Source organism: Sinohyriopsis cumingii, chromosome 11 (genome assembly GCF_028554795.1).
Source record: "Sinohyriopsis cumingii isolate HCF-2022 chromosome 11, ASM2855479v2, whole genome shotgun sequence".
Lineage (NCBI taxonomy): Eukaryota > Metazoa > Mollusca > Bivalvia > Unionida > Unionidae > Sinohyriopsis > Sinohyriopsis cumingii.
Genome location: NC_142971.1, coordinates 73,829,652 through 73,843,733, shown reverse-complemented (window position 1 = coordinate 73,843,733; position 14,082 = coordinate 73,829,652). Strand labels below are relative to the sequence as shown.

The window sequence follows — 14,082 nt, the reverse complement described above, 5'->3', positions numbered from 1 at the left end:
CAGCACATAGCAAACAAGAACAGACTATCTCATATTAATCAAATTAATTTTATTATTTAATTATTTAATTATTTTAAAAATCATCATGACTGTTCAGGAAGACACTTTAAGTCATTCCCTTTATCCACTATATATCCTGCAAATGAATATTTAAGTGACGTAAAGAAATTAATTTCATACACAATATACATCCATACCTTAATAATTCTAACTAATTAGTCTAGATATACAAAATAATTAAATCGGGATTCGTTGTACATTATGTCCATACACGATCATGTATAATCAATATTTGCAGCTTTGTATTTGTATGGACCGCGTTAGATTTCTGTTAATAGTGCGTTTATCACAGTGTTTGGTTTTAATTTGACAAAAAATGTGAATTGTGCTTAATGATTGCTTCAGTTTTTCAAGTGTGTTTTTGTATACACGTGATGTATGTAGAGGTTAACATGTTTATATCTTGCCTTATACACAGTGGAATATTGGACAGAATAAAGACGTAAAATATTTATTTACAAAAATACATTCAGAGTAAAACGTATCTACCTGAAGAACATTCTTAATGATGATGTGAAAGCTCTAGATGGAATGAAACATGAACATAACTGATATCCTGTTGAATTAACAAATACGTACATAGATAAGTAGATATATTAGATAGATAGATAGATAGATAGATAGACAGACAGACAGATAGATCGATAGATCGATGGATGGATGAATGAATGGATGGGTGGGTGGGTAGGTAGGTGGATGGATGGATGGATGGATGGGTAGGTAGGTAGGTAGATAGATAGATAGGTAGGTAGTAAAGTAGGTTCATAGTTCAACCTTTCAATGCTCAGCATATTTGAAGTAAAGAAAGTGGTTTTGTGCAGTTTAAATAAAACGTATGGAATTATGTGCCAAATAAAATCTTTTTAGTATTTCAGTCTATGTGGATTGGAATGTCAGGGTATATGATTGCATTTTCAGTGTTCCTCGTTTATTTTGATACCATTTTGTAGGTACAGATAGCTCGACGTTGCTGCAAATAGTCCAGGGAATGTAGGCTGTTGCTTTATGGTTCATTTCGATGTGTTCCTTTTTCGCGAGTATAAGGCATTCTGACTTTACATTTTCAATGGTTTTCTTGAATAAGTTGCGAAGTTGATATTGGAGTGGTACCATCCTTAATTATTTTATTTCGAAACGAGCGAGTGTTACGTTTTCGATCTTGGTCTGCTATCATAAAATCTCTCTTTCAGCTTGTAGTCCAGTGCTGTTTTGCCATTTGTTTAGTCTTCGTCCCCTGCTGCTATAATGCTTCTTTCATTTTTTGTTTTTATTTTGTAATTTTCCTAGCACATATAAATTATGTCATTCGTATATTTTTCCACTGAGATTGCAGCGGAATTTAGCGTTTTCTTTGGTTACCGAAATCTTCATTTTTCTCTGTTCATGTTTGAAGACAGCATGGAGAAGATCGTCACCTTTTTTCTGAAGGTACAGGTGAACAGCATTAATATTATTTTTATCATTATTATTACTGGATTCACCGATGATTAGATAGATTTAAATAAAGTTCCGATCATTTAAAAAGTTTCTTCTTTTCTTGAAATCAAAATATTTGTAAAATCATTTTCTTTCCTTTAATGTGTTTTAAATGCGCTCAAAACCTGAGGAACCCTTTCATTTCAAAGTATATGTAATTTTTCTTTATTAACAGAACATTTATTTTATAGTCAATATTGCAGAAAATCGTAATTGTATTCAACATCATGTAAAAACAACCACGAAAATCTGCACATTAAAATTTCCTATCAGTAAAAGACCTGCATAAAATATTGTGACAGTTATCAATACAAGTTTTTGACAATGTAAGTCAAATGCTTGTAGGTAAATAAAATTGAGAGATATTGTTATTAATTGACATAACTGAACAACCATATCAAATGTTTTTGTTTAATTAAACGGGCAAAAGTAGTTTTTGTGTCTATAAAGTTTTACCTATTGAACTCAAAATTACTCATATATGAATACATGTATTAAATACTATACGAAAAGCAAAGTAGTTTATATTTTTTTTATAATTACATAGCAGAAAAACAATCAAATTCGAACCTGAAAATGATATTTTACCGGCGAATGCAAGAATAAATAAGTCACCCTCGTAAATAGTAATAATTGCTTAAGGTTTTGACCAAGCACAAAAATACGTCACGACTCATAGTCCTGGGTTATTGGGGATTCTGTGTCGTGGTTTGATGATGATGTAGACAAAACATACATACATACATACATATATACATACATACTGTTAGGTATATTTAATTTATATTGTATGCGTGACTTTCGTCCATGATGATTTTTGTCATGTGTGTAGCTTATAAATAAATTGTTTACTGACGGAAGGAATTAACAAAGATTCAGCTTCAGAAACAAATGATGTAAATACATATTTATCGAGAGAAGTACTGATGCAGAGATTGGAAATTGAGAGGGGAAAAGGCAATGCAGAAGAAGAGAGAGAAGAAGAGAGAGAGAGAGAGAGAGAGAGAGAGAGAGAGAGAGAGAGAGAAGATGAAATGGAATATAGATTAAAAGAATTAGAAGTCAGACGGAACACGCTCATCCGCATTTTTGTTTTACACACAAGTTCAGGTTTAAATGTTGCTTGAAATATTAGATTAGTACCCCCTTTTAAAGAAAAGAAAGTAGACAAATATTTTCCTCTCTATGATAAAATTCCTGAAAAATAAAACAGCTAAGAGACCCTTGGACTTTGTTATTGCAATATGTACTTACTGGAAAGCAGATGAGGTCAAGACTTCAGTGTCGGTAAAACAAAGTGCTGATTATGATATTTAGTGTTCAGTCAATAAAGCTGATCAAGATTACGATAATCTCAGAAAACTCATTAGTTGAAGAGTTCAAGAATTGCATCCATAGCTACGTTACGTCCTTTCTTGATAAGCACAACACCTCCCCTCATAACGACAAAAAAGAGATTTATACAATAAAGCTTTATATATATATATATATATATATATATATATATATATATATATATATATATATATATATATATATATAATACTATAATCATTAAAATGACATCGAAAGATGTCTTACGAATTTCACAAAATAAAAAATATACCACTTCTAAACACGTGAAGGTGTATCTGCCAATAAAATATCTTTCCATTGATGTACTAATGTCAATGCTGTATTCTTGCAACATCATACCCCATCTAAACAATCTCCCATTTTTGTATTTAATTTTGTTAAGAAAAGCAATTAAGTTGAGACCACCGAATACAATAATCGGAGAAGCAGCTTGACTAACATACACTTCGAAGTGTTGCAAAGCAAGTATCAAAGAAGAACAGTCCTTCAGGGTTAGCAACAAATTTCTTTCAGAAATTTCAAGCATTTTTCAAGGTTTTTCATGGTTCAAAGTCATGGTTTTCAAGGTGCATTATTACATTAATTTTAAAGGATACAGAAATGAAAAATAAATAAGTTTAATATTAACTATACTTCACATGAAGAATATTTCTTGCAAATTTACTTTTTAAAAAGGACAGTCAAGAGTATGATCACTGATATCATTCCCATTATACCACACATCCTACATCTGTGCAGCCACTGAACAATGTTTATTTTACAATGTCTGCATTACACTATTTACAAAGTCCACAACATTTTATAGCTAACTTTCTAATTCTTGTAACTTATCATTAACCTGTTTTTCAAGAGCTCCAAGTTCAGTGATTTTGTCCTTCACACTTTTCCTCAAACTATTTGATGTTGTGATGAAGGAAATTTTCATGTGTGTCTCTGCTTTCAAGGCATAATCATCAGCAGCATCTGTCATTGCATGAACGTCTTGTTCTGTACATGCCTTTTTTCTCTTTAACTCTGCTAGTTCCTGGTCCAGTGCTTTTCTTTTCTGTCCTCTTCTTTCTTGCTCAAGGTGTTTTCTCTGCTCATCTAAGTACATGCTATACCTACTACATGCACTGTCTGCATTCATAAGCATTTTTGGTGTTATATCATTCTTGTGTATTCCACCAGCATTTCTTACACCGTCAACAATTACTCTCCTTGCAATCAGAGTCCTTTCTTTAATATTTGCATCTTCACACTCTTTACTGATGGAAAAAAAAAACTTTCAACAGTAGCCTGTCCACGAGATAAGAGAAGAAATGTTTTAACAACTGGGCACAGATAAATATATTCTTTTGACATGCAAGTCTGTCATAAAGGAATTAATCATGTCTATCTGCTTTCCTAGACAATGAGCTCAGGGACCCACTGCTGACAGCTTGATCAACAAACGAAGACAATTCTCTTAGGACAGAATCACACTTTGTGATGTCCTATCTTCTCTTGTTGACGAGCACAGTGAAAAGTCTTTTAAGTTTAGCTTCTGTTTCTGCTTTGCTCACAATAGTTACTTCTGGATCATGACACGCCATGTCTCTCACAAGGGAGTATTGCAGTGGTGACAACAATAAAGTTGTCTGTAAAACATCAATGCTGCTTTAAATTCATCGTGAAACTTAATTATTTGTAGCTCTCTTGCTTTTGTCATCTTTTTCAATTCATTATTAATTGTTTCTGCCACAAAACCTATGACTGCTTTATGACCGATGACATTGTTTGTGGAATCAGTCACTACAAATGCCAACACATCCTTTGTTGACTTGATAGCTTCCACTTTTTCTGGCTTGCAGTTTCGTTACAAGAGGCTGAATGCAACTGCATTGAAATCTTGATGACCTAAGGGAAGCATTGGTTGGTCTGCTTGATACTCTATAGAGAAAGGTTCTAATTGATTTGATAGTGAAATAAAAAATTCAAGATTGGCCTGTACTCCACCGCTGTGTGAAGATGACTGTTGATAAAAGTGAAAACAGAATTCACCAATAAAATCATAATTTGGTCATAGTACATGTTATTTAAATTTAAGAGTATGCTAGCTCAGTTGATGTCTTAGACTAGCTTGCAAACAGAGACATGGAATCTGAAGTTATCAGTGGAAATTTGTGTTTTTCAGTATCATGCATGGGATTAAATGTTTCAAGTGTACTCGTGGTGTCTGTTTGTGAACTACTTCACCTATGTATAAAGTACACAAGAAATATAAAGCAGCATGATGTGGCATAGAATACATTGATTCAAAAAATGATCTGGTTGAGTGGTATCTGATAAAGTACTCTGGTATTCGCTTAAAAAACAAGGAACACATGGCCTTAACATTGGGGACCCTGATCTGAAGGCACATTATGCAATGACAGATATTAATCAAAACATTACTAGACTCTATGCAACTGTCTGTATAATCAGTAATAACAGCATCAATGTCACACTGTCATGAAGTAACTATGTACACATGAAAAGCATTATTGTAACAGGATGAATGATAGAAAGTTGACAAGATACACAACTCTTGTGAATAACAATAAAACAAATTTTTGAAAATACAATTTGCATAATACTATGCATCACAACGAATACAAGGTATTACTATAATAATGGCATCTATTCCATTCAGAATTAATGCTTTTATTGAGGAGATGTGTTGTATGAAATTGTGCAAACTTGCACTTTGACGAAGATGGTTTGGTGCGAGGATCATTGACACTGTACTCAAGAGAACCAAACACGACAAAGTTACCTCCCATTTGTGTAGCAAAATTGACTTGCATTTTCCTCAGTCATACAAAGGAAAATTCAAGTAGGGTCGCTCATTGTACTTTTGCTGTCAGTTTAAAATACGTCTAAAAACAAAGCAATACCTTAGTTTCCTTTGCTTCCCATTGCCATTTTTTGTACTAGGACTTGATCGTTTCATGCTTGAATCTTGCTGCTGACTGCTAAATAGAACAACATAAAGTACATTTACACCGAGGTCCTTACCATGGATGTGGCCAGATGGACATTGAAAATACACTAGCCACTAGCATAAAAACACAATAATGGTTACGTGGTCCTACAGAGAAATGTCTGAACACCAAACTAAATCAACTAGAGAACATGCATAAACTCGCTGACCTTCACCTAGTTAAACCCAAAACAGGGGAGAACCAAGAAAATACACCATCTTGCCCAATACACATATACAGAGTCTATAAAAAGATAAGCCTGGCAGCCTTGTGTAATACACACACAAACACACACCTCTCTCTCTTTACACTGCTGCTAAATGCAGTACAGCTGTTGCATTTCACCCTCTGGACACGCATCCATCAGAAATTCAGTGTTGAAAAATGATGATGTCCGTGCCATATATTTATTGATTAAAAATATAGTTGCTCTTTGAATCTTGATCTGTAAAAACTCTACTGCTAAATGTAATTGGTACGATTCAAATATTCTTGCACAAGCTTGGTATTTATCACCATATCCAGACAAAACAATTTTTTGAAGTTTTGTGTGTTGTGATTTGGTGATACATATAAAGGCACCATATAGAGATGATGTTCTAATCAAACAATGGATAGTTTGATGACAGGCTGCATATAAAAACACCAGACTGATTGATAGGCATCAATTAAATTAAAAATGAGTTTCTACAACAAGAACATATCGCAGTGAATTGTTTATTTGTGTTTACAAAACAAAGTAAATATCTGTACAAATATTTACATCAACAGTATAATATATATATCTACAAAATATACAAATGCTAAACAACGAATTGTGTATTCCAATGGTAAGTGGAATCATATTAACAAAGGTGTTGAACAAGGTGTTTCTTTTGACTTATCTCAATGTCTTTAATGTATAAAACAATGACATTCAATTTACTATTTGTCAATTATGCAGCCATAGTGTTGATGCCTGACTAATATTAGAGAAACCAACCATTACTGCATATTACAAAATTGCTATGTGGCAGAAATTAATTGCAAAATTTAAATTCATCAACATCTCTAGTATTAAAAATTTATATTTGAAACCCAATGAAATATTTCTAATTAGGACACTGGCAGGTTGTATTAATTTTACCTCAAATTTGCTTGTCCACTTGAACTGTACATTCAATCCCGCTATAGTGAATATCTGTGCATAAAGAACTAGTCTTGATTCCATTTAGATTTAAACTTTCACGTGTAAATAATGACCACTAAACCACTATGACATGGTCTCCTGAGTGACTATTGTACCCAACCTTGATTGTTTTATGCCCAATCTTGACTGTATTATACACAAACATGACTGTGTTGCACCCAACCTTGACTGTTTTATGCCCAATCTTGACTGTATTATTGCCAAACATGACTGTATTATACACAAACATGACTGATGTACCCAACCTTGACTACATTATATCCAATCCTGACTGTATTTTAAAGACATTTTCTTGTTTGTAATACACTGTGGACGTTACATGCTCACTAAAAGTTACCATATCACAATGCTAAAAAATCATAGTGTTCGCTGTGCATAATCATTTGCCCGTGGCAGTGGGAGGAGTTTGACCCCAAAACTGCACTGATTTTTTGAGTTTTTATTTTAAAAAACTTACAGTACACTATCAATCCTGATAACACACTAGGTGGTACAATATCAATATGTTAGATGGCTCATCATTCAGGAGTTGAATCGAGATGCTAACTGGATTGCTACTGTAACATCGAGATGCTAACTGGATTGCTACAGTAACTGTAATATCAATATGCAGCTTGGCTCATACGAGGTTTGCTGGAGGTAGAGGGATGAGTTAGAGCCAAATAACAACAATTATACCAAAGCTGGAGTTATTTTTTTAAAACGGTTTTCTGACTTACAGTCTATTATGAACCTCAACATCTCACTAACTGATACATTATCAAATTGCTCTAGGGATTATACAGGTTTCCTGTTTATATGCCTTTACCAAACCCAATGGATGGATTTCAGCGTAAGGATTCAAAATCTTCAATATCCTCACAAACCATTTCCACAGGGTAAAAGCATGTAATTTGTTATTTTGACATGATCAATTACTAATACCTCATATTATGTGCCAAATATCTAATAACTGAGTGTTTTCTAAGCACTAAATAACATCTGCCCAAGTAGCATGTGATACTGATGTTGGAGTACAAAATACATCATGAAATTGAACATGTCTAACCAGGTGAAACCTGTTCAGTGACAGGAAAAAAAAACACTGAGACTGTGTACAAAGTTTGGTACACAGCTAGATTTAAACATCTGTTCAACATCAACACATAATCAAATGTCAGAAAAACAACCGTTAACCACCAAATTAACAGTAAAAAAATGTTATGGCAATTTTTTTGGAAAGTCATTCATACATTTTTGTTCCCCTGTTTATTGCTGATATATGGTCCATTGTACAATGACTTTTTCTTTCTTTCAGACTTGTCTGAAACCTGTCTCTTTCTCTCTTCATGATAAACCTTGTAATACAACACCGAGAACAAAAGAGACATGTCAATATATAACACGAGACTGAACATATCAAACAATGTTTGCTGTAAATTAGATAAGGTAATTATCATAAATAATCTGAAAATGATTTATGGATAGAATACAACTGCGAAATGAAATATGATCCATACATTAAGAAATTTGTCAAAATAAACTGGCTCCCAATTAAATGTAAATGATATGTATTAAAGAATCACAGTGAATCAAACTGTAATAAAACTACTATAATGAAATAAGCATACACTGTACTATTTAACGGCGAATTAAAATTTAATTCTAGAGTGATCTAATTCATGCGTGCTGTTCCTTATAATGAATCAAGTACAATGAATTGTGAGATTCAAGTATACATTGCAAAACCCAGTTATTGTTCCTTGTTTCTACTTCAAAAGCACAATAGAGATTATTGAAAACAATTTGTACACAACTGTGCAAAATATCCCTTTAATTGCAGACATCTAAATGGTACAGAATCTGATGTCAGGAAAAATAGCTAATTCAACAAACAATAAGCAAAACCTAAAGATGTGCTTATTTACAGTTCAGCAAATGCAAATCTTTTCCTCTTATTTGAGGTGAAATAAATTTAAAGACTAAATTTTCAAGCAAACATTTATAGATGCCCAAGTGTTATCATGTCCATGGTGAGAAAATAATGAACTCATAATGCAGTTTTTCATGAAGGATGCTGTCATAATGCAGATTTTCATTAAAGATGCTGTCATAATGCAGATTTTCATTAAGGATGCTGTCATAATGCAGATTTTCATGAAGGATGCTGTCATAATGCAGCTTTTCATGAAGGATGCTGTCATAATGCAGATTTTCATGAAGGATGCTCTCATAAGGCAGCTTTTCATGAAGGATGCTGTCATAAGGCAGCTTTTCATGAAGGATGCTGTCATAATGCAGCTTTTGATGAAGATGCTGTCATAATGCAGATTTTCATTAAGGATGCTGTCATAATGCAGCTTTTCATGAAGGATGCTGTCATAATGCAGCTTTTCATTAAGGATGCTGTCATAATGCAGATTTTCATTAAGGATGCTGTCATTTTCAATGAAGTTACTTAGAAAGCATAATAACATTCAAAATCATTCTGAGATCCTCAGAATGAAACAAATAATATATTATCAAATTAATTCTCACTTTGTCTGGGATGTAATGTTGTCTGGGATGTAATGTTTCCATCTCATGTGTTTTATGTCCCAAAATGTATACATTTTATTCCAATCTTATATGTTCCCAACCATTCTGATCTTGCATGATAAGTACATTTATTGAACTTATAATGCAGGGCCTAAACAATAATTACCAGAATTTCTGTGCTTTATAAAGTTTGTCAATCAGTTTGATATTGGAATATTTCACCCTCAAATCTCATTAAATATTGGCATAAAATGTAAAAATTGATGACACTGTCAACATTGAGCAGTGTATATTTTACATTCACATGCAATCCATATATGACTGCTTGAAGTCATACAAAATGCATGTTGCTGTGTTGATTTGCAGACAAGTAGAATATGTAGCTCATTTTGGCAACTTATGTCCAACTGTTTCTGTATTGAATATTTGCACAGTACAGATGGAGTAGCAAATAAAGTTAAAAATTGGTGACTAACTTCAATATATCTTGCTTAATATTCATGGTTAAACAGTTCAAAAGTTTTAACTAAATTTCAAAAGCTAGAGATTAACTGGACTCTGTTTATACTTGATAATCAGTTTCTATGTATAGCCACAGTTACGTGTTTCATAACCAGTTTCCATGTATAGACATTATTACATGCTTGATGATCAGTTTCTGTTTACAGACAATGTTACATGTTTGATAACCAGTTTCCATGTATAGCCACATTTATGTGTCTTAACCAGTTTCCTTGTATAGACATTATTACATGCTTGACAATCAGTTTCTGTTTACATTGTTACATGTTTGATAACCAGTTTCCATCTATAGCCACAGTTATGTGTGTCATAACCAGTTTCCATGTATATACATTATTACATGCTTGATAATCAGTTTCTCTTTACAGAAATTATTAAGTGCTTGATAACCAGGTTCCATGTATATACATTGTCACATGCTTGATAACCAGTTTCCATGTATAGACATTGCCATATGCATGATAACCAGTTTCCATGAACAGACATTATTACATGCTTGATAACCAGTTTCCATGTATAGACATTGTCACATGCAATTAAAACAAGCAAATGTATCCCATTATGGGCATAACAAATATCCAGATGTAACATGTACCCCACTGTCCCCAGTTCTTCTATCAAAGAAAAAACTCAGAATGGTACAACTTATCTGAACAAATAAAAGAAAATAATTAAAACCAACGCAGTTAAAATTATTTGTATCACAGATGATGTAACAAGTCGGATGATGCATCCAATGACTAAATGTGCAAGAAAAGTCCTTACCATGAATGTAATAAAGGACATATAAAGGTAACGAGACTACAAAATATGGATATATGAAAACCTGCCATTTTACATTTTTTTAAGTTGGTGCTTATCTACTTGAAGAGAGTCCGCTGTTGTATTTCATACAATGATTGTTATAATAAATATGGTAATACTGATTATTTCATGTCTGTTTTCACACAATCACAACATAATGCATAATGATATATTTTCAATGGTATTGTTAAAATATCTGGACAAATATCAAAGTACTGTCTAATGATGCATCCTTTGCTGAACCCTTTAAAGTTATTTTCTTCACAATAACAATTCATATGGAAATCAACTGCCCATAATCTAATGTTTCAATTTCATATCTGCGACATTTTTTGGAAAACATGTCTGACAGGTAACATAAACTAGATGACATCAAATTCTGTATCATGTAAATATGGTTACAAAACATAAAGATTAATGAATTTATCAACAGCTGTGATATAAACAATACATCATTGTAATGAATATAGGTTTTGGTGAAGTAATGACATTATTTTAACCCATATACTCTCATTTAATTAAATTTAAAATAAATTTATTTATTATTTTTATCAAATTAAAATCATTCAGTTTACTAAATTTTCAAAGTTTTTCTGATGTAAGCATTGTTCCTTCTTGAACTGGAATTTTCTTACGATCTGGACAAACTGAAAATTTCATTGGGCAGGAAAATTGTTTTAAGCACGTGGGAAAATATACAGCTTTAAAGTAGGAATAATTTTCTCTTTGAGATCTACTGCAAACAAAACAGACCATTCAGAATAAATGCATGAATTTTTTTCTGGGATCTTATAAAAGTCACATTTCTGCCCATACACTACTGTAGGTAACAGCTATGGCAAAAGAAATTTTGCAGCGTTGGTCATGGTGTTAATAAATTATTTTCTATGCCATCCATTTTAAATTTTAAGAACAAAAATTCACCAAAAGTAAGATTATAATGTTTGGCCAATAGTTTGAAAAGAAGGAAATTAAGATTTTAGTATAAAACTATGAGATCATTATTTCTGGCAGGGTATTAATATTTGTAAAATTCTAGGTTTTGTATAAACCATGAATTTACAAATCTGGCATGAACCTTAATGTGTACCCCATTAACCCCATCCCTAATCCACTCTCTTAAGTACCAATAAAAGTTTTTTTGGCAACACAGCCAGAATTCATTTCCATGAAAATATATTAATTTACAGTAATTATATATGACTCAACAAGCAGAACATTTTAGACATTTGTCATTGCCTTATACAGCTTTCTGCACATCGCCTTATACAAAGATATGTGATCATGAAAATGTAGACATAACCAACAGCTTGTACAATAATAATAGATGATGTGGATATATAGTGAAATCTGCCAAAGATTCATCTTTATATAAAGAACACCATTCCAACGTATGAAACATTTCATGTTCCATTTTCTTAACATACTTAACCTCTATATTAACACAAGTCCATAATAGAAAAGGGTACTTTATACAGGGGTTCCACAATAGTCCCCTGCAGTCAGTGATTTATCAGCAGTGAACGACCGACTCCAATCTGTTAATTTGAACAGCAGAATGAGTTACACTTTTTATATTCATACGACATGGAAAACACATCTACTGAACACTTTTTAGTTTGAACTTTTCTACATTTAACACACCAATCTCATATATTAAGCACTTTCTGTTGACATAAGTCTTAAACATAAAAGCACTTACTGAGTAGCCTAGTTCCAGTGTAAACAGTTACGATTCGAACAAATTATTCTTAACTTTGTATTTTTTCTGTTTCTAAAGTTTATGCTGGATATTCATGGGAAATTTCTATATGGTGCCTCAGGTTCATTATGAGATGATGGTGTGATCTGAACCCAGGGCAGATCTTCTCGTCTTTGCTGTTTGGCTTTTGATCGTGTGGAGCGGGTACTTGCCTTGCTCCTCACACTCCGAACACTTTGTCTATCAGAGCCATAATGATAATGGTTAACAGCATTCGCATTCAGGTTACGAATACTGGTCTCGTAACTTGGAGGGCTTTCTAGTGTCGGTAAGTTAGATCTTGTGGAGCTGAGATCGTCAAAGGCAGGATTTTCTTGATCATTATGTAGCGAAGTGTCAGGACGAGCTGGACGAGGCGATGACTGTGTGTTCTGCATTTTGACAAATTCTAATTCATCATTTGCTGGGTAAGCTGAAAAGGAAATTAGAAAATTGTAACATATTTCCCAAATCTGCAATTTGTATTTGACAATTACAAAAAGCAACCAAAAATGCATTCAGATCAACTGGAAATGACATTATCCATAAATCGGTTAATGTCACAGTACAGTACAAGATAAGGGATTCCATCAGCATTGCTCTTTGTCAAATTTGACCATATTGTGTTGAGCAGTTATTGAATATTATAAGTTTTCCAGTTTTTAATAGTGGCCATATTTTATGGCAGGGGATAATGGGAACAAGTTTACATTTGCTTTTCTATAATTTGGGGGGTAACAATGGGTTCATTAGATGATGAGTTGGCATCATTCGTAAAACGTTAACAGTGATCAGGTCATGATGTAATATGATATTTGCTGAAATTCTGTTGAGCGGTTTTTTAAAATGTATTTAAAAAGTTTTCTCATTTATTATCTATGGCTATATGGTAATTGTAAGTGGTATCACAAGAGTAAAGATTCCTATCGATCAAAATATCTTGCAGGGATTTTTTTTATCACTACTGTATAACAGTAAAAGATTATATTTTTAAAAATCATCATCAAGATCATTATGTAATCTGGTTGATACATTACAACACTTGATGTTTGGTGCAGCTTATATGCTATTCTTGATTGTGGGCTGACGTAACTTTATGAACTCAAAAAACCGTTATGTCAGGGTGATTGGAGTTTAAACAGGTGTAAAGAAATTGAAGATATAAAGTTTTCATGCACGACGCAAGACAAACATGACCATATCATAATTTTAATGATCCATATGACCACTTAATCTATAAATATAGAGATGACTGGGTTAATTATTCTATACTGGCCCATAAATAAGGTTTTGACCATGTAAAACAAAAATGGTTTTGTTTCTCCATGAAAGCACAGTTATGAAGATCAATGTTTTCCTTTTAAAGCTTAAAACACATGTAAAATACTGAAAAACTCCATGATTATAAAATTGTATTATACTTCCTCACTAAC

At 32.7% G+C, this 14,082-nt stretch overlaps 1 protein-coding gene across 2 annotated transcripts in view; it reads right to left on the bottom strand.

The window, feature by feature from the left end:
• Positions 1-6,577: 6,577 nt before the first annotated feature.
• LOC149788736 (sodium/potassium-transporting ATPase subunit beta-1-interacting protein 3-like) overlaps positions 6,578-14,082 on the bottom strand; it is a 64,203-nt gene continuing 56,698 nt past the window's right edge. Inside the window, exon 6 of one of the 2 annotated variants that reach the window (XM_089974834.1) lies at positions 6,578-13,082. In XM_089974834.1, coding sequence (XP_089830960.1) covers positions 12,703-13,082 — 380 coding nt within the window. In that variant the 3' untranslated portion in view covers positions 6,578-12,702. The remainder of the gene's footprint in view (positions 13,083-14,082) is intronic. The other variant, XM_089974835.1, reaches the window with a different exon arrangement.